The 26,793-nt window shown below is 43.5% G+C and overlaps 1 protein-coding gene across 7 annotated transcripts in view; it reads left to right on the forward strand.

Annotated features, from left to right (window-relative positions):
* CCDC60 (coiled-coil domain containing 60) overlaps window positions 1-26,793 on the forward strand; it is a 185,798-nt gene that overhangs the window by 117,951 nt on the left and 41,054 nt on the right. For 5 of the 7 annotated variants that reach the window (XR_012019319.1, XR_012019322.1, XR_012019321.1 and 2 more), the window contains 6 exons: window positions 300-509; window positions 8,556-8,646; window positions 13,221-13,443; window positions 20,771-20,855; window positions 23,917-23,988; window positions 26,499-26,555. Coding sequence is in view for 3 of the 7 variants with exons in the window: in XM_072802754.1 (XP_072658855.1) it covers window positions 300-509; window positions 8,556-8,646; window positions 13,221-13,443; window positions 20,771-20,855; window positions 23,917-23,988; window positions 26,499-26,555 (738 nt within the window). In the remaining 4 variants the exon portion in view is untranslated. The remainder of the gene's footprint in view (window positions 1-299; window positions 510-8,555; window positions 8,647-13,220; window positions 13,444-20,770; window positions 20,856-23,916; window positions 23,989-26,498; window positions 26,556-26,793) is intronic. The other 2 variants (XM_072802755.1, XM_072802756.1) reach the window with 1 other exon arrangement.

The following is a 26,793-nucleotide window of genomic DNA, read 5'->3' on the forward strand; positions in this document are numbered from 1 at the left end:
TATAGGCTCAGGAGAGCCAACAGTGTGCATCTCCTCCCAGCAGCTCTCCCCAGCTCCACATTCAGTAACCTCACACTAGATGTTTGGAATCAACCAGCTATGCTGGGAGTATTGACACCACAGGAACTGGTCAGCTAGACCAGTATGCCACTGTGTGCCCAGCGAGGTTACTCTCCAGGTCCCTTCTTGGACCTTGTCTCCTCAACACTATTCTTTATTTGCTCCTCTTCAGTTTTCTCCTCTCATTTTCTTGTCCTCTTCCTTCTCACTTTGTTCTTGCTTTTCTTCTTTCTCTCAAGGTTTGTTTGTTTGTTTGAACATATATTGGTGGCTGTTTCTCCACTTGGACCCAATACTCAGTGCTCAGGTCCCTGGAATGGCACATTTTGCTCCAGGCCAAGAAAAATTTTAGGTGTGTCTTCATCAGAGGGGAAGGCTCATGCAAAAGCCCCGAGGCCACTGTTGCAGGAACCACATTGCACACACAAGGTGGAAGGAGGAACAAGCAGGTACATAAGACATTGGTTCCTTATGGAGAGTCATTCTTCTTTCAAGAATGGGCTAAAAGGAAGGGACCCTGACCTAAGGAACTGGATTTGCTCTGTGAAAATCCCATGCTGAGTGAAGTAAAATCATTCCCCTTCCCTCATAGGTGGGAACCTCCCACCCCCACCCTAATAAACTGATATGGCCTCTTTCTCACAGCCCTGCCCAGCCCCCAACTGAATTCAGTCTTCCTTCTCTTCCTGAATCATAATTAATTCCTTCCTCCTGAAAGTGTTTACCACCCTACCCCCTGCCCTAATTCATCCCTTGCACTGGAGCCCAGATAAACTAACATCAACCAGAAACTCCTGCATCTATTGACAGGCTGGTAACTCCAGCTGATTCCATGGTTTGGGTTGGGATGAATTGAAAACTGTAGCTTCCCTTGGTGCTCTGGTTTATAATTTTATTTTTTAAGCAGCAGAAATCTTTTATTTTTAATGGAAACCCCAACAATGTAAAACAAATTTGTCAAAATGGAGCTTCTACACAAAGCAGGAGGTTGGGAGGCCTGGGGGACCTGGGGTCCCTCCAACTCTCTCCTATCCCCATCAAGGCACCCCAGTTATTTCCAAATATCTCTGTGGTTCATAGAATTTGTTTGAAAACCAAAGCCTTAACACATTTCCCACATATTATTTATTTTTCCTAGAGGAATCCCTTTTAAAAGTCTGAGGTATGTCCTTCCTCCTTCCAGACCTTTCTATTGCCTTCCCCTTATGAATATATATAGATAAAACCCATCTTTTTTTTTTAACAGAAATGCGATCACACTCTGAATATTGTATATTTTTCTACTTTTTCCCCTTTAAAATATCTTATAGGGCGCCTGGGGCCCTCAGTCAGTTAAGTGTCCAACTCTTGATTTCAGTTCAGATCATGATCTCGGGGTCATGAGATGGAGCCCTGCATTGGGTTCCACACTCAGCAGGGAGTCTGCTTAAGATTCTCTCTCTCCCCTTCTGCCTCTCTTCCCATTTGTGCTCTCTTTATCTTTATAAAATCAATAAATAAATATTTAAAATAAAAGAAAATATGGACATCTTTCCATAATGGTATGTGCAAAGTTTCTACATTCTTTTGACAGTTTCCACCATCCTTTACCAGAATACCATCCCTCATAAAGAAGTGGTTATCAATGGTTTATAGTGTGGGTGCACCAAAATTTAGATAACCATTTCTCCACTGAGGGACACTAAGGTTGTTCTCAAGTGTTTGCCATTTCAAACAGTAGTGCATGGAACATCCTTGCACATACATTTTGTACCCAGTTGAAATATTTCTGTTGGCTAGACTCTGAGAAGTGGAATTTCTGGGTCAAGGCAACATCTAATTTTTGTTCACAGTTGATTGCTTAGATTAAAAAAAAAAAAAGTCCTTCAGCCAGTGGACTTCTAATAGCATTTCATCTCCCCAAGCTACCAGCAGCCACTTTTGTCTCCAACATTTGAGCATCCATTCTCCCAAACTGAGGCAAGACTATAATGTAGGATTTGGATTGAGAAGATAAAAAGAAGCATCTTTATTTCTTTTGCTTGGTTTTAGAAATGTGCCCAGACAATGTGACCAAAAATTGTTACCTGTGGTAAAAAAAAAAAAAAAAAAAAAAAAGACATAGTGGTCACATTGGGAATAGTGGAGGTTCTACCCATGACTTGCTAGGCAGAGTTCCGTCAGGGATCCATAGATATCCAGCTCTATCAGAGCAGAATATAGACCAGAACTTCAACCTGACAGAAAAATGCATCCAGAAATATTCCCATGGGAAGTCAGAGTATTTGTTGGGGCTTGTTTTTTCTAGCGAACCATTTGCTCCTGGTGGTGATTTTAGTTTGGTGGTATGCTGATAATGTTTAATAAACATTTCATAAACAGAACAGTTCTCCAAGAAGGAAAAGCCATGATATACAACAATGCCAATTTCCATGGTGGACATAGTCCAGCCATGGCTCATTTCAGGCTTATCAACATGATGTCATTGGACCTGGGGCTAGGAACAGATGTACATGTTCAGTTCTTGTGAGCCAGCATAAGCCAACTCCAGCACACCATTTTGATTTTTTTTTAAATATATAAATCTAGGGGTGGGGGCTGGGCAGAGGCTTAGGTTTCCTAGAAAGTGACAAAAAGCATCTTTTTAGTTAGCATGAAAGGAGAAGGATGTCTTTAATGTCTAATATTTATGATGTTTCATCCTGATACCATAATTCAAATTTCTCTAAATCTTCAAATGTATTTTTTAAAGCCCAGAGGAATTGAGAGTGAGTAAGAGCAAGGGCTTTAGCATCAGATGGACTGGATGAGTCCAGGCTCTGCCACTTAATAGCTATGTGACCTTGGTCACTTAACATCTCTGGGCTTTGGTTTCTTCATCCATCATATAGGCTCCTGCCTCAGAAGAGTTATTGTGAGCATCAAGAAGATAAAGAACATAGAGCACTTAGCCCAGTGACTGAGAGCACTGTGAGGGTTCACTGAACGGTAGTTATTCAAGATTAAAATCCCCATTTCAAAGAGCAGTTGGCTCTATGATTATCAATGCCATTGAGACTTAAGGCAGGGAAAGAAAGAAATTTCTGAGCAGAGTTTTACCAACAGATGAGATCCATGTTCACTGGGAAAAACGAACAGACAGGAAAAAAGCTAAGCAAGGTCAACCAAAATTTGGTTGCAAAGATAAACAATCCAAGGAATGACTCTAAAAGAGAATTCCCAAATCTTCAGTTCTCCTGACGGTGCTTTCTTTTCTGAGTTTCCATCATCAAGCAGCCAGCATCTCCTGCTACTCAAGCATCTGAAACACAAACCCTGAGCTCCGACAACTATGCATTTTCCAAAAGGAAACATCCATCATCGGGGATCTGTAGATCCCAGAGTTTTTTCTTCTACTAGGCATGATGATGGCTGCAGATCCAACCCGCCCCCTTATGGATTTTATAACAAGAAAGTAGAGGTGGTTCAATATCTCAACATGGGCTTCCCACAGGCAGCAAAATTTTACTAACTGCCAGCTAGCATACTGCAAGCAGAAGACGATCTTTGTTAATTGCAGGAAGATCCCATATTTGGCTAGAACAGGTGGATGGATGGGTGAATGGACAGATGACAGATTTTAGGGTGTCATTAGGAGATGCCTCTGAGTCTATGCTTTACTTGGGGTGGGGAGGGAGGCCTTCCCAATTTCATCATGTGGCAATTCAAACACATTATCATTTCCCAGCATCCTCATGAATCCCACAGCTAGCAAGGAGAGTTTATTTCAATTGACAAGATAATCGGGTCCATGAGAGAGCAGGAACTGAGCTTTCAATAACAAGTGTCCTAATTATCCTTTTCTGAAAGATGCAAGCCTCTGTTTCAGCAAAGTAAGACTTATTTTATATATAAAGGCACCCAAGTCTTTATCCAAACCTTTGGGACTAGTTAGGTTTCAGAATTGCTTTCTTTTTTTCTTTTTTTAGCATTTTAGAAAGAAAATATGGGGCATACACCATAGAAAACGACCCCCAGAGAGGACGGGGCAGCAGACTATCATCCAACACAGTATTCCTGCAGAAAAAAAAAAAAAAAGAAGGAATATTTACACTAAGTGCACCATAAAGATAAATAACAGTCATCCATAGCCCCCGATCAGTTCAGGTCATGTTTTGCCATCAAATAAGTTATTAAAATTTTTTCTGGTTTTCAATACCCTTTGGATTTTGGAATTTGATAAGGGGTTATGAACTTGTATTGGTATTTTTTTAAGAGATTAACTTTCCAAGGAGTGACTAGAAATGAATGGGCCTTTATAAGAGAAGCAGACAAGATGATGTGTGAGCAAGCACTACAAACCTTGTGCCACTTCTCATCCCTAATTCCACTCACCCCCAGCCCCTGCTGCCATCTTCCCTAGTTCCCATGAGAAAGAAAGGGACAGACCACTGGGCAGCCAGGAGAGGAAAGAATTCCTGCAGTTGAGCCTCATTCTAACAAAAGAGTAAACTGAGGCACAGAAAACTTAAGTAATTTGCTCAGAATTGCAAAGCCAGTAAAAGCTAAATCAGAATTGGAATTCAGGTAGCCCAGCTGCAAAGCATGTGTGCTTAACCACTAGATGATGGTTGCCTCTGTTCCTAGCGAAAGCCCAAAAGCCTTCAATTAATTTAGGGTACAATCTGGTGTCGGAAAAACATAAAGAAAAACTCATCACAAAGTAATATTTACCAGGGGACCCTAGGATACAAAAAGGGACTGTAACTTACCAAGATAATATGATATGTACATATAGAATTTCCTTTTAAAAAGCAACAGAAGAGGCCATTGTATACTTACGGCGTTCATATTTAACTTAATATATGGGAACCAAATCTCCATATCAAAACCTCTTTCAATGGCTGTGGAGTTTATCGTCATATTTAACCAATTCCTGTAGGAACTTTAATTTGCCAGATTTCAGTCTTGGGGTGGGGGGAATGCAGCATCATTTCAAACAACACGCAAAATAGCAGTCATTATATTTAAGCTGGGTTTTGCCCCTGTCATGTGCACCCCTCACCCTGGAAACTCTCATTTTCCTTAAACCTGTTTTTTTTTTTCAGGCATTACTGGGGATACAGCAGTGAAGGGAACAGACACCATCCTTGTTCTCTGGAGCCTTGGGTTCCGGGGGATGTGGGGGGAGTGGCAGATAGTAGACATGCAGTCATCAAGATGCTTTGAGATAGCACCAAGCACTGTGAAGCAATTGAGGGGGTGATGCAACAGTGGCAGGTGTGGGGTGACTTTTATGTCAGACCGTCCGGGAAAGACGCAAGAGGTGACATGTGAGTGAAATCTCTGAATCTACCCACTCTCTCTGCATTGATTTAATTGCATCATGCCTCCATGGCTTTACTCAAAAGGACATCGCTGCAGGAGTGAGGGATCCTGGCAGGATGATCGCAGCACCTGTCAGGAGGGAGGCGATTGGCCAGGTAGCTCCTGGGAGCCCTGCTCTCCGTCCCCTCCCTGGTGCACCATCAGGGGCTACCTCTGTCCTCCACACTCAGTCACGGACACATGAACGCATTCCAAACCAGCCGACAGACTTTCCACTCTCGAGAACAGGTGTTTTGCCCCAAATAAGGATTTGCCAAGAGGGAAGTATTGGAGAAGATGACTCTGAGTGCTACTGGGCACAGACTATTTCAAGCAATTCGCCAGGAACAAAATGTGCTTGGCAGGTACAGTTCAATGAGATGCAACCGTGCTCTGCTTTTGTCCCTTGACTTCTAGCAACTAGGATCCTCCTCCCCGCCCCTGCCCCAAAGTTTCAGCAGGGGAAAAAATGGTCTGAGAGTCACTTCCCCACGGTTCTGCCCTCGTTCCTTGTCCCCCACCATCAGCCCCTCCTCCAAGCCACACTAAGCTCTCTGTGTTCAGTTCTCTGTACAAGGCACCCTGTCAAGCCCTTAACAGGCCCGGCTGCATCCTCACACCAAGCCTCTGACATAACTAATATTATTCCCGCCATTTTACGGATGTGGGCACTGAGGCTCCAAGAGCCTAAGTAACTTACACAACCACACACCTAGAAAGCAGCAGTGCAGGCAGGGGACTCCAACATCCAGTCCACTCGATTCTCCCAGCCCCCTGTGGACCAAGAAACTCAGGTGGTTTATTTCTCTTCCTGCCCCTATCTGAGTTTCCTTTTTGGCTTATTTGCTAGTGAGAATGAAACATCAGAGAAGGGTCTAACCAGGCCCTTTCTTTATCAGTGGCTTTGCGTGGGCAAGGGTGCAGGGCTTTTTTTTTTTTTCTTTTCTTTTTAGATCTCTGGGAGCTTTGCTGTATTTTTAGCTCATTTACCTGCTGCCTCATGTCGCAATAGATTTCAGGTCATCTTGGAAGTCAGTGTTAACAGAAAACCTCCATCTCTCCAATCAGGCTTGAATATTTAAGATTTTGAAAGCTTGGTTGGGACCAGATTTAATTTTAAAAGGGGAAGGGGGTTGCTTTTGAACTTCAAGAAGAAGGCTGCAGGCACAGCAGGAGCTGAGTTAGCAAAGGGAAGAAGCCGAAAAACCCTGTGGTCTTGAAAGAAATGCTCCAAAGCAGAACCTCTAAAGCTTCCAGTTGGCGAGCCTTAAATCAGACTTCAAAAGCGCCGCTAGTTTAAATATTGTTTATAGGACTGGTGTGTTGCTATTCCTTCCTCTGGCTGGATTTTAAATATTCCCTAATTTGATTACTCGGGGGAGAAGCAGGCAGAACCAACGTTAAATGAGCTTCACTGTTAATTATTCAGAGGGCTTTTTATTGTGTAATCAAACATAAAGTCTTACAAAAAGCTTGGAGGTGGAGTCTCACCCCGCCCTCCCCAGCCCGACTTCCACCCTGGCACCTGTATGTGTTGCTTGCATTGTGGCTGTGGGCTGGTAGATGCTCAGCAAAGTCCTGCCATCAAAGAGTGCACGCCCTCCTCCACGTCTCGGCTGGGAAAAGCCTCTGATTCTGCTACCTAGAGCCCTGTGCCATGAGAAGCCAGTCTTAGGCAAGTTAGAGCTTGACCACCTTTTACCACCTGCTGAGTATCTCCCACTCCTCCACCAGCAGCCCCTGATAAGTCTAGACCCCTGTCAATGCCTCCCCTCATCAACCTGATCTGGCCATCTCATTCCCTCAAGTCCCTGCTCTGTGCCAAATGATTTTAAGAGTCCCAACCATCCAAAATCCTTTCTGCAGAGAAAAAGGAGATAAAGAAAGGGATAGATGGATGGATCAATCGATTGACCGATAGGTAGGTAGAGGGAGTTGAAAGAGCACACATTGAGTCTTTTTCTGCTTGCTTATCAGCAAGATCCACTGCCCTGTAGTCCCAAGTTCAAAATCCAGAAGGCTCTGAAAATTCAATTTTTCTATAACTCATTTAGCAGCAAAACTTGACATATGAATCAAACCAATTTGGTGGCAAAATTTGACCTGAAGCTAATCACGGTCTTTATCCCACCTGGTGTAAATATTCATATATATCAGTACAGGAATATTAATGTGTTTGGTTACAGGGTGCTGGCCCTGAATCCACTGGAGGGATTATGTTAACATATGGTATATGCAGCATATATTCTTCCCCAAATCCCTACATGGTAACACATCTGGTCCTACGGGTTTAGATGAGGGATGATAGGCATGTCACTCACAAAATCTGCTGGAGGTTCAGTCTCATAGCGAGAAGGTTCCCAACCCATGAAGGGAGGGATCTAGGTTTTAGGGTATTTGAAGTTTAACTAATTGGGGGAGGGAAGCACTTTAAGAAAAAGAATATAAAATTACAACAGAAAATCAGGTACAGGGTTCCCAGAAGAACCCATTCAAGTGAGGGTCATTAGTTTCACTGTAAATCTGCATCTGGGTGAGTGACTTGAGCTTTCCCCTCCCCACCTCCCCCAGTTTGTTTTCTCATCTGTAAAGGGATGACAATATCACATGATTTTGTGGAGATGATTCAGTGAGAATGCACGAAAGCATCTTGCATGTAAGCATCTTATAGACTTTTGCTCCACACACTCCAAACCAGTGATTTTTTATTGTGCAACCTACCCCACAAGCTCTCCCCAGTCCCACCCAGTAATCCTCTCTGTGTTACTTGGGGTGGGATTGTTAGGCAGCAGAGCAGGCAAAGATTCACAAACGAACACACTTTTCAGTTTACTCCCAGAAGTAACTGCCCTGGAGTAGACTTGCCCTGGAGTCTAAGAGAGGACCCAATCCAAAAGGCAAATAGACGCAGAACACACACAAATACATTCCACCTCCCTCACCCCCACCTTGTAAGCAGTGGTCTCTCCTAACCTCAATTTTCACTGACAAGACCCAGCTACAGAAAACTGTCCCTCTCACTTTTTCACACATACAGGGGGTGGGAAAAAAAAAAAAAACATAACAGAGAACAGCCACCATCCATCATCTATTTATTGCATTTCCTAAAAGAACTTGTAGTAAAACGAGGCTCTGGGAATGGAAAACTCATTAAGCTGTTTCTCACTCAGGGACCCGGGTGGAAGCAAGAATACAATAAAGAAAATCAATAAGGACAAGTCCATAGAACAGAAGTGGGAGCACTTCGTCACAGCGCCTAAGGTAACTGTCGGCATGTGCACGACGCTACCGCCCAGCTACTGGCCCCAACTTGTGTCAGAGGCGTTTTTTTGCTGGTCTCTTCTCTGATGGGATTTTTTTTTTCCAGTTGGTTCTCTGAGTGAAGGGAAGTCAGAACCACATGCTGTTGATGGTTTTTGTGAATTTTAATTAAAATGGTTATCTGGGGATTATAGGAGAAATGACATTTGGCTGGACAACACTTCACGGGGAAAGGGAGGGATGGCTGCAGAGCTGCTCAATAAGATGTCACCAGAAGAAGATGGACTTACCTCACTCCACGGTTTTAATCAATAACAGTCATTTCTTTCTCTCTCTCTCTCTCTCTCTCTCTTAAACTCAACCAGAAAATAAGAAGTGGATGATTCAACAGATAGGGTGTTCTATGAACTAGAATGCACATTCTGTACAAAGAGAACATCAAGAGATCTATTCTTTTCACTCAGAACTATTGCCAGCCCCAGACTTCCTGGATTCATCTACCCAACAAGCACCATAAAATAATAATGACAAGAGGTCATGTTTAGGGGCACCTGGGTGGCTCAGTTGGTTAAGCGCCTGCCTTCCACTCAGGTCATGATCCCAGGGTCCTGAGATCGAGCCTTGAGTAGGGCTCTCTGCCTAACGGGAGTCTGCTTCTCCTCCTTCTGCTTCCCCCCTCCCTCTGTGCTCTCTCTCTCTCTCTCAAATATATTTTTAAAATAAGGTCATGTTTAGATAGGCAAAAGTAGTTGAAAGAGCAGTTTGCTGTACCTGTGCTCTTACCCACAACAGGAGTATAATGCTCGTCCTTGCTGACCTCACAACATTAGTAAAGAACCTCAAGAAACAACACTTTGAAGATGTTAAAATGCTGACATTATTGTGGTTACATAATTTTTAGAAGCCACTTTTTAACATAATTGTAATGGGCCAGGTTCTATGCTAAGGAAGTGCTTTGGATCTATTAGCCAGCTCTGCCTTCCTACTAACCCCAGGAGGTAGTATCCTAATCACCAGTTGGGAGAGGAGGAAGTTGGGGCTCAGAGAGGTTAAGTGATTTGTATAAGGTTGCACAGCTGGGTAATGGCAGAGCCAATAGTTAAATCCTGGGTCTGCTCATTAAACACTGAGCTTGTCGAATGCATGTTCTCCATGGTGTTCCAATTATAATTGCCCTCACAAAGAGTTTCACCATTTTCTTGCTCTTTCATCAGGGTGTGCCTAGATCTGAGAAATGCCTCTTTTTTTGTCACAGAAAGTTGCTATGGAGATATTGTGTGCATCTGTCTCCAGAGATGCATAGAAAAAAGCAGCAGGAGCCACAAACCTTTAAAAAAAAAGTCCTTCAGGAATATTCATAACAAAAATTGAAAGAGGGGACAGTGAATCACCACACTGGAACACACATAAAATTGAATTCTCCAGGAAGCTTGCAGATCAAACTCTGGGCTGAAGTGTGGTACACTCTGATGAAGGGGGAGCACTAGATGGGAGTCAGGAGACCTAGCTTAGCCACTGTGACCCAGTTCACTATGTGGCTTCAGACAAGTCATCTTCTCTCTCCCGACTTCAGTTTCTGAACCTACAAAATGAGCACTTTGAGAGGCTCCAATCAACTCCCCACAGCAACTGGTATTCTTCTGTATGTTTAGGGCTTGTCAATGCCAAGACAGTGTTCATAAGAGCCAGGCTAACCAAGTAAATTAAAAAAAAAAAAATCAATTTGGGTCTAATGCAGCAGGGAGTGGTGAGGTCTGTGGCAAGTGGGGGAATGACTGCTCAGCCGAAGGGAAGAACCCCTGCCCAGCTCTTGCCATTTTGCCATGCGAGTATGGGAGTCCAGGGCTTATCATTCGCAAGAGAGACCAATAACCGAGGTTGTTATATATAAATCTCCCCAATTTGTAAAATTCTGGGCAGTTAATCATGTCTCCCCATGGGCCACGAGTTTGAAACCATTGCTTCTAAAAAAGTGTAAGGAATCATTCAGGGAAATCTTTTCCTTTGTTGCCAAAAAAGCAGTCCCTACTCAGGTGGAACACAGCAGCTGGTTAACACTGCTCCTGAGTGAAATATAAAAATAAAGAATAAGCATTTGGGGGTTTAAGTCAATTCAGACAGAGTCAGTTCAATAAAGGGCAAGCAAGATGCTAAAACTGCCTGTCACTTCGTCCCCCCCACATTTTCTTTTTCTGCCACTCTCAATTAATCAGAAGTGTCAGTACTCCACTTTGGATTTCCTGGCTGAGGTTGTTAATTGAATTTTAATTAATGGCAACTTTAGGAGCACAAAATGAAATCCTAGCACAAGGAAGACCCACACAGAGCTCTGGGTATAGAAAGCTCTCCTGAGACCATCCCAGTCCATCCTCTTTGTTCTATTGATCAGGAAACTGAAGCAAGATGGTGACTTGCTCAAGGCCCCTCTGAGGAACCCTGGCTCCAAGTCCAGTTCTTATTATAAGACTCCTGAGTGTGCTCCTGGGACACAATGTGTCCAGCATTCAAAAATGACATGTATCTGAAGAGTCTGGTTTCCAGAGTCAGGAATTCATATAGTGCCAGAGGAGACCATATGAGGCAACTTCTACATGTATTGTCCCTAGCTGCAATGTTGGGACAAAGGGAACACTGTATTGAACTCCTGATTTATTGGAGAGAACATGCCAACTTTGGGCATTTGCTTTTTCTTTATCACAGTCATTCTGTAGCCCACATGCCCCCATGGGGATCTGGGTAAACACACCCTCTCCTTCCCCTGTGCAACCAGGAAACCCCTCTCCAATTCCAGGGGACCGAAGTTCTACCTACAGTAACAGCCCCACAAGATAACCAATCAAAAAACTACTTGTAGGGGTGCCTGGGTGGCTCAGTTCGTTAAGCATCTGACTTTGGCTCAGATCATGATCTCAGGGTCCCGAGATCAAGCCCTAGGTTGAGCTCATTGGAGAGTCTTCTCTCTCTCCCTTTGCCCCTCCCCCTGCTTGTGCTCACTCTCTCTCTCTCAAATAAAATAAAAAATATTTTAAAACAAACAAACAAACAAAAAACCCCACTTCTGACCACATTCAGTGGATTCCATGATATGAATCCTGCTGGAGACAACTTTCTGCACCCTATAGTTACTTATTAAATGTTGGTGGCTCAGTGGTTTAGTGTTGCCTTCAGCCCAGGGTGTGGTCCTGGAGACCTGGGATCGAGTCCCATGTCGGGCTCCCTGCATGGAGCCTGCTTCTCTCTCTCTCTCTCTCTCTCTCTCTCTCTCTCTTCTCTGTATCTTTAATAAATAAAAATTCTTTAAAAAAAAATAAATGTTGGTGTGGCCTCTGGTCCTGCCTCTTCTCCCTACCTGCTTTCTGAGGGTATCAAATACTATGAGTTTGATTGAAAGGTGACATCAGTCTGCCTTGCAAGAGCTTTCCTTTTAAATGTTCTCAAATAAAATTGTTTCCATTAATTGAATGTAAACTATAGCCCAAGGCACAATTGAGCTCTTACTCTGGAGCAGCTGAGGACCTACTCTGCCCCACTGCAAACCTGGTATTTTAAAAGTTATAAAGAATCATCAGCATGGGATCAAGGGCATTTTCAATGTGCAAAGTAGAAACCCTCTGGAAGATCGGGATCATGAGTTAAATGAAGACATGACTGCACAGTACATTCTGAAGTGATATCAATCATGGGAGAGGGTGGTATACACACACACACACACACACACACACACACACACACATCCTCTCTGACTCCTTTCCTCTCAAAAGTCCACATTCTCCTTACAGGACTTTATCTACCCCTTACTACTTTCTAGGGCTTGTCATCTACATCCTTCCATCTGCCACAACCATCACAACCATGGCTCCTCTTCCCCCCAAAGAGTGCTGCCCCATCAGACAAATATTCTTCCCCCATATTCCATCACCTGAATGTCAGGTCTAGAATTTTCTCCATCTTGTACTCTTCAGAAGACCCCAATAAGCACAAATTGTCATGTTTTGAAGGCCTGGTGTCAACTTGGTGAACAAGAAGCTGATCTATACAGTTTGGGGTCAAACCAAGAGGTAGGGAAAGAAATGAGACCAATCCTCTCACATTTTAAAAATCAATTCCAATTATTATTACAAAAGAATAGTCAAAAACGCTTCTGGTCCCCAATAACATCATTGAAATACAGTTTGGCCTCCTGTGGTGATGACTTAGGCAACCACAGTGCTCACTGAATAGAGTAAGTCCCGTCACGTTTGCTTCAAATAGTAAGGAGTTTAAATTATATCAATCTGTGACAGAAGGTCACCCCAGACCCAGAACATGTGTCATGTTGTTTAGGAAGAGCCAAAAGAAATTCACATTCAGAGCCAGGTTTTTTTTTTTTTATTTATTTTCTTTCCCTCCCTTCCTTCCTCCCTCCCTCCCTCCTCTCCTTCCCTGTCTCCTTTCTTCCCTCTTTCCTTTAGTCATCTCTCTCTCTTCCTCCCTCTCTCCCTTCTATCCACCCTCCTTCCTCCTCTCCTTCCTTTCATCATTCTGTCCTCCCTCCCTTCTTTCTGAAATCTCTCTTTCTTCTCTCTTTCCTTCAGACCAAGAAACCTCCTGTACTACGTGTCACCAGCGGCAAACCAAGCTGGCGCGGTTGCACACTCAGTCTGTCTCGGACCAGTGGGGGATCATCCCCCCAGAGCAGCATGGTCTCCATGAACCCTGGCTCAGATGAACCCCTGAGTATGATCACCCAGGCAACAGGCAGCATTGAGGACAATGATTCCTTTTCAACCAAGCCTGACGAAGAACTTCTCCATATCAGTAAGTCCTACCTGAGATCTGACCAATCTGCCTTGACTCTTTGCTTCAAAGCCAGACATCAAGAACCCCTCCTGCTCCATCTCCAGCCTTACTCAGTTAAAGGAGACACAGGGGTCCCCTAGCCCTGTTCAATTTCCTTGGTCTCATTTGCTTTCCCCCAGTGAAGATCAGAAATATACTTTATAACTTAGATTACTCTGAGCAATTTCTCTTGGAGAGACAGCCCATGGTCATCGATTGCTCTTTTTTAAAAAATGTTAATAATATATTTTATTCAGCCCAACCTACATAAAATATTGCCATTTCAGCATGTAATCAATATAAAATTATTAATGAGATATTTAATATCTTTTTTCACACTAAGGTTTTGAAATTTGGTATTGACTTTTTAAAACAACTTTATGGTGGTATAATTTGCATACCATAAAATTCATTCTTTTTAAGTCTTTAATTCAACAACTGTTAAGTCAATTTAGAGTTGTGTAATTATCACCACAATCTAATTTTAGAACATTTCAATCGAACCAAAAGAAAACCTTTATCCATTGGTAGTCCCTCTCCTTTGCCACCCCTGGCCCCAGGCAACTGTAAATCTACTTTCTGTCTCTAAGGATTTGTCTTTTCCTGGTATTTTCTATATGGAAGTTGTATCACCCTGTGACACCACCACCCCTGCCCCTGCTCTGGAACAAGCCTTTTCAGTGGTTCCCAATGTGTGGGACACAGGTTCTTCAGAAAATCTCTTAAAAGCTATGAGTCCTCCCCACAGAAGAAAATTTATACACAGTTTTTCATAAGTGTCCCCTCAGTGGTGCCCAAGCTGAGGTCTGCCTTCTTAGCCAGGGCTCTTTCACATACCTAGAATGCCAAGGCTGGGTTGAGCTCAGTTGAGAAGGATTGAGTGTGATACAGATTCAAGGAGGTCAAGCAAGAGGTCAAGGTAGACCAGAAAGCCTGACTGAGGCCTGAATCATTGAAACTAAAAATGAGTGAAAGGGCAAAATTCCAGCTAAGTGGTCAGGACTCAGAGCATTACCTACCAATGAGAAAAAAAATCCCACTCTTGTCAACAGGGAGCCATGAAAGGCTCTGCACCCTGAAACACTTTTTTTTTAAAGATTTTATTTATTCATTCATAGAGACACAGAGAGAGAGAGGCAGAGACACAGGCAGAGGGAGAAGCAGGCTCCATGCAGGGAGCCCGACGTGGGATTCTATCTCGGGTCTCCAGGATCATGCCCTGGGCTGCAGGTGGCACTAAACTGCTGCACCACCAGGGCTGCCCCTGAAACACTTTTTGCTGAACATATTATCTAAGATTGAGAGGAACTAAGATCAACCATCAGTAGACATGTGACTCTTATAGATATCTTGAACTTTCATTCAACATGTATCTATTGATCAGCTACTGAAGACCCTGAGAATTACAGTTCCTCCCCTCCCCAAGCTTACATTTTAAAAGGAAGAAGCAGACCATAAACAAGAAAGCTGCAGATAACAAGGCAGTTGTATATAATATGTGATCAGAAGATAATAAACCAAGACATGGGCCAGAGAGAGACTGTTGGTGGAAATAGGGCTAGTTTAGCCAGAGTGGTCAAGGAAAGGCTCTCTCAGCTCTGATGTTTAGTCTGAGCCCTGAGGATATGAAGCCGAGGAGGGAGGCAGGAGTCAAAGCAGGCATAGCCTTTGTGTAGGGCAAGGTAAGGACTTCACAATGATTCCAAGTGCAATAGGAAGTCTCTGGAAGGTTCTCAATAAAGAAGTAAACAGGGTCTGATTTTCTTTTCAAAGGTGTCTATGTGGTTATTAGTATCACATCCATGCTGTGTCTTTTAACCCTGAAAGCTCTACTCTTAAGAAGAAAAGTGTCCCCGGCTTCAAGAATGGCCTCAGTCCAGAAGCGGCATATTGCCCTCCCAGTGGCAGCAGGAATGCTGAAGGAAGGAGGGGGCAGAGGGGAAAGGAGACTGTGATGAGTGGAGGGGTGAATGATGCCATCTTACCAGGCACCGGAGACACTACAGACTTGTCCCCAAGGACTACCTCCCTAACCAGTTAACCACTCCCATCAATCCTATCTCCCAAAACTCTTAAATCTTCTCTCTTCATTTCCATTACTTACTCTTAGTGTAGAGATAGAAAACTAGGGCATGTAGGCTAGTTCCTGACATTTATGTTTTGTTTAATACACAAGGTTTCATTTAAAAAAAGTAGGGGGATATTTTACGATTTGATTTTACATAAAAAATTTTAATTAAAAAAAAAAAAACACAGCACTGGTATAAGAGTGGACCCACAACCCTGCACAACATTCAACTGGAGCTGCTCCTTTTAGGTAGGGCATGTGCTGGCTAGTTTTCCCCAGTCCTTACCACTCCCTATTACATTCAAGCATTGTTCTCAACGGGCCAAGTGCATGGTCATTTATCATTTCATTTGCCCTACTGTTTTCTCTAGAATAAGGATGATAATGATCATGATGATGAAAGTACAATAATTAATGCTTAAGAAGACTTTTATGTACCAGGCACTATTCTAGCCTCTAGCATATACAAACTAATTGTGTGTATATATATACATATATACACAATTTTTTTGCATATAAATTCAATGAATCCTCATAACACTTTTTATGCCTATTTTGTATATGAGAAAATTGGGACACACGGAGGTTAAATTATTTGCTCAAAGTCACACATCTAGTAAGTGATGAGGTCAGAATTTGAACCCAGGCAATCTGGCCCTTATGTCACACTTAATCTCTATGTTTTAAACAAGTCTCTAGAAAAAGTGGGAAATTAAAGACCAAGAAAGAAACTTGATTTTTCTTAACACTAGCTCATGTCACCCATCTGGTACCTAACCCTCTGGGTACCTGAGTTTGGAGCACTCCCCTTGCCCCAGTCCACATTCTCATTACCTCTCACCCATATGACAGCAACAGTCTCCTAGTCTCTCTTCTTCCTGCTTTGCCCTCACTTGCCCATGTTTCCATGTTTAGCCAGAAGGAAATTTCTGAATTAAAAATCTGAGATAGGGGCACCAGGGTGCCTCAGTCAGTTGAGTGTCCAACTTCTGATTTCAGCTCAGGTCATGATCTCAGGGTCGTGAGATCAAGCCCCATGTTGGGCTCCATGCTAAGTGCAGAATCTGCTTGGGATTCTCGATCTCTCTCTCCTTCTGTCCCTCCCCCTGCTCACACACTCTCCCTAAGTAAGTAAATAAATAAAATTTTCATTTTTTTATTTTATTTTTTAAAAGATTTTATTTATTTATTCATGATAGATAGATATATATAGAGAGAGAGAGAGAGGCAGAGACACAGGCAGAAGGAGAAGCAGTCTCCATGCCGGGAGCCTGACGTGGGACTCGATCCCGGGATTCCAGGATTGCGCCCTAGACCAACGGCAGGTGCCAAACCGCTGAGCCACCCAGGGGTCCCCTAAATAAAATTAAAAAAAAAAAGATATAGTGCTCCCCAGCTTAACATCTTTCAAGACTCTCCATTGCCTCTAAGACATTGCATTTGATCTTGTCCCAGGCTGTTATAATAGGCTCAGCTCTTACCACTTCACACCTTCTACCAGGCACTCCAACCTCACCAAAATGTTTTCTTCTTAAACAATGCAAATTCTTTCATGTCATCCTCTCTCTGTAGTGCCTTTTCACCTTTGGCCCTTTAGTCTGGTGGAATGCTACTCAACCTTCAAGGTCCTGCTTAAATATTCCCTCCACTGTGAAGTCTTCCCTGATGCTCCTGGGTTGCCTCCCCTCAATTCTCTTAGTACTTTATATTTGCTTTTATTGAGCACTTTCTTTTAATTTGCAACTGTATATTATTGTATCAGGTAGGAATTCCTTTTGGCTGGATACAAAGATCTGAAAAGTAGTAGCTTAAAACAGATAAAAGTTTATTTTTCTTACAGATTAAAAAAGACCAGTCCACGGCTGGTATGGCTCCCAAAGGTCATCAGGAACCCTACTTCCAAAAAAAAAAAAAAAAAAAAAGGAACCCTACTTCCTTCTGTCTTTCTTCGCCACCACACTCAGCATCATTTTATGATCAAAATGGCTGGAATGCCAGTCATCACAGCCACATGCTAGGCTGGAAGCAGAAGGAAGTAGGTGAAGTGGAAAAGTACTCACTCCCAGCTGAATGGAAGCAGTCTTCTCAGAAGCTCCATAAACATTTCTACTAAACTCTCATCGCCCAGAGTTTTATCCAAGGGGCACACTTAGCTCCAAAGATGTTGGACAATGGTCTAGTTAATGCTTACCTTTACACACACACAAAAGTACAAACACACAGACAAATGCACACACACATACATGCACATATTTCCATTACTAAGGAAGATAGAGGAAAGGAACATGAACTTGCTACTAGTGTGGAACAATAATGTCTTATTCACCCTCAGCCCAGCACACAGTGGGTGCACAACAATGACTAAGAAATACATTTTTACCAGAGTCCTATGTCCCAGAGAGAAAGTAGAAAGGCTTTTCTACTTCCACCTCCTCATCTTTCCCCTCTATTTATCCCTTAACCTCCATCCCATTTGTCATAGCCTTGACAAAAGTAGATTAATTTCCCAGACTTACACTGCCTTCTAAAACCTCCTCAAATTTATTCTGAATTCATGAATCCTATTCTGAGAGACATACAATTTGACCAAGGTCTAATTTCCAGGATAGCTGCATAATGAAGTCTTTGTGGAGGCAAATCACTGGGGACAGCAGGTTATGGCCTCTCCGTAGACTGATTCCCTCCCCAAATCAATGGCAAGGGGATCCATAAGAAACCAAAGCCCAGGCCATTTCTCCTGCCAGTCTTGAAGTTCCCAGTCTTGAAGCTGTTAGAGGAGAAACTCATTTCAACAGCAACTCAAAAAGATGGCGGCTAATGTTCCCCCACAACCCAACCCTATACAACAAAAAGACCTCCTCTTTTTCCCCGAAACAGAAGAAATGAATTTAGTCACTAAGGAGTGAGATTTGTAGACAAGCTGTGGATAGGAAATGGAGGAAGTAAGTCAGAACTTTTTTCTTCAGTGTATGATTTGGCATTTGAAAACACAGTATGCCATTGTCTGTAAACAATGGATAATGTCATCCCCATAGCTCTGAGAACTGAGGACCAAGCAGGTTCCTCTGAGTGTGGGCCTCCATCACAGTGCCCTATTCCTAGGAAAATCCTATTTTGTATATCTGCACCCCTTGCAAACAAGTGTCTGCTCCCAGATAGCCTTGAGTAGATGTGGACCTCCTGAGTCCCCAGGCTTTATCCTAGTTCATGTGTATCCAACCTCAGCTATGTGATGGATGGAGCTTGATATTGGTGAGCACCATACCTGACCACAGGCATTATTGGCGAATAAAAAAAAAATCTTTGGTGCATTAGGTGAGTGTGGAGCCTTCTTCTTGATTCTCTAGGAAAGCTGCCCAATATGCCAGGTCACCAGAGTCTTAGTGGATGGATACCACCACTTGCTAGTATCCACCCACCTCTAGGCTGGCTTGCATATGGGGGAGAGCAGGAATAGGGGAGGAGTCAGATTTTGCTCCTTGGTTCCCAGGAGATGGGAAGAAAGCAGAGGAACCAGCCCCAGCCAGCTCCCCTTACTAATAGGCTTCTAGACACTCCACAAGGATTCTGGGAGGTGGGCATCATAAGAGAACAATGAAGATCAGATTTGGGTCAAATGGAATCATGCCCACAAATTAGTAGGAAGATACATTACTTGGGAATGATGAAGATAGAGTGGGAAAATGGCTGAATGTTGGTGTTCATCACAGCCTAGATGGCTCCAAGATCATTAAGGGACAGTGCCCTTGTCCCAGTACCCAGTGACTGAATTCATAAACAAGGCTGGATACAAATGGCTGTAGAAAGCACTGGGCTTCACTCCTGCAGGTATAGCTTTTGAGACTAGCACTTGCATTGACTACAGGTACCTACTGAAAAGTGGAAAGTGTCCCCACTGGTACTGTCCTCCTTCACTGATGCCCCAAATCCAGCTCAAGTTCTCCCAAATACTTCCTCCCACTTTTTTTTTTTTGCTCCTTAGCCATGCCATTCACTTATTTATTCAGCAAATGTTGATTGGGACTGTTCTATGACAAGCATGGTGCCAGGTACTTGCAAATCTGTATCCATATAAGACATGTAGGACTTCCATTGTCCTACTTTTCTCAAAGAATATAGCTGATTCTCAGTAGATTTCATTTTCCAAATTGAGTCAGTGTATTAGTTTCCTGGGGCTTCCGTAATGAAGTACCATGAACTAGACAGCTGAAAACAATGGACTGTATTGCCTCACACAGTTCTAGAGGCTGGAATCCAAAATCAAGGTGTTGCAGGGCTGCACTTCCTCTGGAGCCTGTAGCGGGGAATCCTTCTTCACCTCTTCTAGCTTCTGGTCATAGCTGGGCAACCCTGGGCACTTGACTCTAGACGCACGATCAATCCATCTGCCTCCATTATCACAGGTCATCTTCTCCCTGAGTGTCTCCGCTTGGATTAAGGCCCCACTTCACTCCATGAGGACCTCATCTTAACTTAAATAACCGCACCTGTGACATCTCTATTTCCAAACAAGAATGTGAATAATTCACAATCTGAGGTACTGGGGGATTAGGACATCAACACATCTTTTGAGAAGACACACTTCAATTCGTAATAGGTACACAGACGTATTTCTATACCATGTAAAAAGCAACAACGTTTAGTATGCAGGTAAAAGGTGCAATGAGGAGTGGCGAGAGCAATGGGGGAGGTGGAGCGTGTGTGCCTGCCCAAAGGCCACTGTCTGCATGCAGTAAGAATGAGCCCCATCCCAGAGCCTCGTCCAGGAAAGCAGGAGGTCTGAGTTTTTACACAAAACCTTCCAGTTGTAAAAGGTTAGCATCTACGTCAAATCAAACAAAATCTGTGTGAGCTGGATTCAGCTTGTGGTTCACCAGTTTGGAACTTCAGGTCCATGGGATCAGGGAGGGTTTCTTGAACACGATGGTTGCTTCTCAGAATTGGAAACAATACTTTGGCTACACTAGAGTTTAAGGTCGGGGAAGGAAGTGAGATGAGACAGGAGAGAAAAGGAGAAGCTAGATCCTGCAAAGTCTTAGAGGCCACATGGAGGAATGTAGATGCTGTCCAAAGGGAAAATGATGAGTCATCAGTTTTAAGCAGGGAGATGTGCAACTTGCCAAACACTATGGGCTGCCTACACCCTCATCTATCCCTCTCCAGCTCCCTACACACAGAAGCAGAGGGGATGTCAGCCCCGCCTGCCCTCTGGACAATGACCTCTCATGTTCCCCTCAGATTTGCAGAAGCTCCTGGAGATGGTTCGGGAAGATGCCCAGAGGACAGTCACGTTGGAAAATAGGATGCAAAAGAAAGCATCCAGGTACCTTCTCTTGGCCCCTGGGACAAATAAAGGAATTCAGAATAATAGTTATAACATTAGCCAAGGCAGTTCCAAATTATTGAGCATTTTCTCTGTGACAAACACTTGTTCACATGTATCATCACCTCCCTGGGTTCTTACAACAACCCTTTAAGGAAGGCACTAGTATCTTTATTTTACAAAGGAGAAAATGAGGCTCAGAGAGGCTAAGTAACTTGTTCAAGGTCACCTAGCTAATGAATGGGAAGGGCACAACTTGAATGCAGAGCCTTCTAATTCCAAAAAGCATCCTCTTAATTATTATGTTGCACTGCTTCCTAGGAATTACAAGGTTATTTGTCCACTCTTTTACTGAATATTTATGAATATGAATGGATTAGGTACTAATTATTGCAAGAAGCATTAAAAGAGGAAAGCTCAGACCTAAGAAGGTGAATAATAGGAGAATCTGATCTAGTCTGGGATGGCAGTGGGTGAGGTGGGGTGGAGGGGGATCAGAGAAGTTTCCTCCAAGGAAGAGACTGTAAGAGATTGTGGATGAGGCAAGAAAGAGCCACGCAGCCAAAGTTGAGGGCAGGCGAACATTTCAGGCAGCAAATGTGCAAACACGTTCAGAAGGGACCATGGCACCTTCAAGAAACTGAAATGAAGCCAGAATGGGATGGAGAGAGGCGTAAGTCTGTCTGGGGACCTTGAAGACCACCTCAAGGATTCTGGTTTCCTTCTTAAGAACAACAAAGATCCTCAGAAGTGTCAAGCCATCAACGAAGATGATCAGCTCATAGCGTCAGACTTGAACCTGAAGTATCTTCCCTCTGGTGGGAAGCCTGGTCCGCAGGACTTCTGACCTCGAAAAACCTCAGAGACCATGCAGGCTAGAGCTGGAGTTTCTTTCCCAAGTATGGATCCCTCTGAGTAAGCAAATTACTTTTTGAAAATAAATGATGCACTGGAAGAGGTTCTTCATTGCTTTCAGCCTACTGGGATGCTGGCTATGACTTATTGGTTATTGTTATTACCATAATTACAGTTCACCAAGCACTTGCACGTGCATCACACCCACCACTGCTTGCTAATGATGAGTTTGTTTTGTTGCTGCCTCAACTTGCATCAGGGTTCGGAGGGTGGCCCTTGGAGGCATCCAGAGATAATGTTGGCCTTCAAGGCTCTGGCTGCTGTTTCTGATTTACCAGCATCAGAGACAGATGCTAATAATGAAGCATCAGCTCTATGAGTCTCCCTCCTTGGTAAGAACTCACAGCATGAACACTGATGTTGAAGTCAGACTGGCACACATTCAAAACCTAGAAGAATCTGACTTAGCCTTTCTCTGAGCCTCAGTTTTCACGTCTATAATATGAGATTGTGTGCACTGCCCTTGGAACCAAGTAGGCTAGGGCCGATCTCCATCCCCATCATTTAATTGCCTTGTGATGTTGATTGAGAAAGTTGCTTCACCGCTCTGAGTATGATTCCCATTGTGTAAAATGAGGCTTATTAACAACCTATCCCAAAGGGTTGTAGTGAGAATTAAATAATATTAGTTTTGTAAAGTATTATTATTGTTGTAGAAATTATCTATTTCAATAAGTCATTTTAAGAATTTAGGTGAAATAATGCATTTAACATATTAGCATGTGCCAGGCATATTACAAGCACTCAATACATGGCAGCCATGGTTGTGGTGGTGGTGGTGGTGGTGGTACTTTTATTTCACACATAGCATCCCACGGAATCCTCACAGCACATTTTTGAAGCAGGTTTTTTTTAACAACTTCTCATTACCAACGCCTCACGAACATGAATGGAGAAGGAGGATGTGTGACTTGCATATGGTCCTCAAAAGACAAAACCACATGAGAACACAAAACTCATCACATGGCCTTTGCATTCACTTCAGTGATTACAATAACCATGGTGACAGAGCAAGAACCTGTTGAAATTTCCCATGCTCCTCAATTCCTCTGGGAGAAAAATCTCCCTAATCTCTTCCAGAGGCAGCAGATAACAGAGGCTTCTCTGTAGAGCTGCAAAGAGACAGTGAAGAAAAGCTGCACATTTTCTTCTGCCAACTTCATTTTAGAATCTGGATTCCTTTTTCAGTGCAGGTCCCAAATCTGTTCCCATCAGGGCTGACATAGAAATCTTGGGCTTTCATAACCCTTAAAAGTCAACTGGACCAGCTCCAGCCTCAAGGCCAGACTGCTCTCTAGTCATCTTAGTCTGTTTGGGCTGCTGTAACAAAAATACCATGGAATATGTGGCTTACAAACAACAGATACTTATTTCTCACAGTTTTGGAGGTTGAGGAGTCCAAAATCAAGGTTCTAGCAGATTCGGTGTCCAGTGAGGGCCTTCCCCATAGATGATTGTCTTCTCACTGTAACCTTGCAAAGGGGAAGGGAATTCCCTGGACTTTCTTTTATAAGAGACTAATCCCAATCATGAGAGCTCTGACCTCATGAGCTTATCACCTCCCAAAGCCTTCAGCTCCTAATACCTTCACCTTGGGGATTAGGGTTTCAACATGTGAATTTGGAGGGATGCAAACACTCAGACCATAACATCACCCAGAAAGATTATCTTTCTTAAAATCTTCTAACAGTATTTTTTAAATGTCTCTGAGGAGCAGAATTAGCTGAGATGCTTGTTAAAAATACAAATTTTTAGTCTTCATCCCAGACCCACTGAATCAGGATCTCCAGAAGAAACTGTATTTTTAAACAAGCACTTCAAGCTGAGAAATTCTACGGTTTCAAAATGTGCTCTCTGCACACCTGTATTAGAAGTGTGTGTGTGTGTGTGTGTGTGTGTGTGTGTGTGTGTGTGTGATTGTAAATGCAGCTTCCGGGGCTTTACTCAGGGTCTGATGTATCCAAATCCCTGAGGTTATGGTCCAGGAATTTGTATTAGTAGCAATCTCTCCAGATGATTCCCATGCCCAGTAAAATGTCAGGATCCTTGCTGTAGAAAGAGAATTCTCCATCCTTCCACCGATACTTTCTGGCTTAGGGGCACCATATATTCTGTGCCTTATTAAGAGACTCATCTTGCTTTGCAGTATCTTGCCAATGATCAGACAAAACAAGAGCGATTCCACCAATAAAGACATACAGACCACCCACAAATCAAGGTAGGCGGGCACCTCACAGTTACAGGGACCGTTAAAGAGATGTCCCTTACCAGACCATGGTAAGTGGGGCAGGTAGTGGGGTACTTTTTCCTTCTTGACTAGAAATAAGTCCCTTAATTTCTGGGGCTGAGGGTGAGTATCCAGGTGTCTTTCTCCTAACTCAAACTGTATAAAGGTAAAATCTTCCAGTCATGGAGAGCTATGAAGCAGAGAGGGTTATGTTACAAGACCACCCTTTCTCTCTTTATTTGGATGATTTATAATGAGGGAGGGGAGGTCCACCCCATTCGTTACTTATCCTGAGTATACTTATCAGTCCCTCCATGTGCCAGGATCTGTGCTAGGTTTGGAGGGATTCAACAGCAAAGAGGCCATACACAGTCTGCCCTCAGGGATCTCACAATCTGGACTGGGGTCATAACATTTTTTGTGTTACAGATCCTTCCAGAAAAATGCTTTTAAATGCTTACTGTAAATTATAAAGGTTTGCAAAGAAATCTATTGTACTGTAGATTACGATATTACAACCAAATTTGGGATATAGTCATCTATGAGCTGCTTTAGCAATGAATTATATAATAAGACTTAGCAGCAGATCTAATAACTACTGTAATTTTAGATTAGTGTTGAGTGTAAATGATCTTTCAAAGTAGCTTCCATGATTGTAATCACCCAGGAATTTGTATTGTACAAATACATGGGATTTCCATTTCTGCTACAGGCTAGTTGAAATATGTAGGCTAGTTGAAAGATGTAACCTTTCTTCTATCTGCTTTCATGGACTCCTTGAACCCTGCCCATGGTTAAGAATTACTGGCCTAATGAGAGAGCCATGCATTTATTAATCCCACAAAGTTAGCCAAATAATCATGACCATGGGAAGTGTTCTGAGGGAAAAGTAAGGAGGACTGGGTAAATGTTGAGCACCAGAGACTTAAGACTGAGTTTGAGCTAACATCCTGAAGAAAAGAAGACTTAGCTAGCCTATGGTGCAGATAGGTGGGGATAGGTGGGAATAGTGTTCCAAGCCAAAGGAATAGCATGTGCAAAGGGCCTGAGATAGGAGGAAGCTTAGGGGCATTGAGCAGAAATAAGTATGGCTGAAATTCTAGGAGAGCCCAGGAAAAGTGAGACAGAGACAGGGAAAGGGTCTTTGTTGTTTATTCCTATTTGTTCTTTTATCACATCTCCTCCCTGAGTCACACTGTCAGTGCTAGACGACAGTCATCTACAGGAGGAAGGTCAAAGCCAATATACTCACCCAAAGAATTCATCTGCAGGGGTTGGGGCAGTTGGTTGGAATCCAAATTCAAGGACCTCTGGGTACTATTCCTGGCCTGCATCCCAGAGAGATGGGATAACGGCTCAATCCATCAACTACCAGAGCTAAGACTTCTAGATCCAGTCCTCTGAACCCCTGGAGAAAGCAGCAAAGGTCAGGACCTTTCCTATGGAAAGGAGTCTGGGAAGTGGCCAGCCTACCTAAAGAAATTCTAGGTGCTACAGAGCCAGAAGGGAAGGGTCAGCTGCACATTACAGAGATAAGAAAAACAGACTTATCCTTTCTAGAACCACACAGAGAAGGCAGTCAAATAAGTTTTCCAAGCATTTGGTAAAAAGAAAGGGAGACGGCAAGAGAGAAGGTGCGAGACACTGGCACTGAAGAACCTGGGAGAAGGTACAGGGGAGGGATGGGCATGAGCAAAGGAGCTTCACCCCCTTCCAGGATCTCTGACCAGGCAGAGCCACAGGAGGGAGTGGCCACTCAAGGAAGTCAATCAGCCCACACCTAGAAAGGGCTCAATGTCATGAAGAGTTGACTGATCACAGATGAGGACATTAATGATCCAGAGCGGAGGTGCTTGCCCAGAGACTGGGAGGTGGTGGTGCCAGGTTTGGGCTCTGGAGTCAGCTCTGTCTGCCTCCAAAGTAAAGCGAAGTGAGTTGTCAGCTCAGGGTCCAGTTTAGAGAAGGGAATCCTTGAATGAAGAAGTAGTCCGGGGTTGGGAACATCAACACCATGATCAGAAGGACTTGACCATCCCTTCACCAGATCTGCACTCAGCCGCAGGGTTGCATGCTAATTGGTATAGAGAGGAAAATGGAAGGGCTCCCAAGTGAACTTGCCCTCTAGAGGGAAAGTTCGATTGTGTACAAATGAAACTGGGATCCAGCAAATATGTCATCCTGACAATATACAGAGACAGAAGGTCAAAGTCAGACTAGAAGAGTCAGAGCTGGCAGAAATTGCTATAGACCATAAGGTGGTTGGATTTGAGCAGGTGGAGAAGAAACAAGAAAGACCCTCCAGGCAGGGGATATGGGTAAGAAGCAAGGGCAAAGAAGTGGGGAAAATATGCACTCAGTTCTACGACAGGTCCCTTGATTGAGCCACCTCCCTTCTCTGAATCCTGGAGGCTAACTGGTGTCGTGGGAGCCCCCAAAGAACCCTCTTTATGAAAAGTAGGCTACAGGCAACCTGAAATCATCCCTTCATGTTTCATTGACAGATCCAGCAGTACAAGTGGAGAAAGCCACACTCAAATCATCCAGAAGAAGTCTAAAAGGTAGGCCAGATGGGCAAGAGAACAAGCTGGGCAAAGGCACTGTGGCAACCACATCATCTGTCTTCCCAGAGGTGTGGAAAGAACCCAATGCAGACTAGACCCCCTGAAGCCATACACAATGCTTAAAGACAAGGGATACCCAGGGCAAGGGGCTCACAGGCAAGATGCCAATGCAGACAATGGCAACAAATTCCTCTCTGTGCCAGGCACTGGGTGAAGGATTTCATATTCATTATCT

The sequence above is a fragment of the Canis lupus genome, chromosome 27 (genome assembly GCF_048164855.1).
Source record: "Canis lupus baileyi chromosome 27, mCanLup2.hap1, whole genome shotgun sequence".
Lineage (NCBI taxonomy): Eukaryota > Metazoa > Chordata > Mammalia > Carnivora > Canidae > Canis > Canis lupus.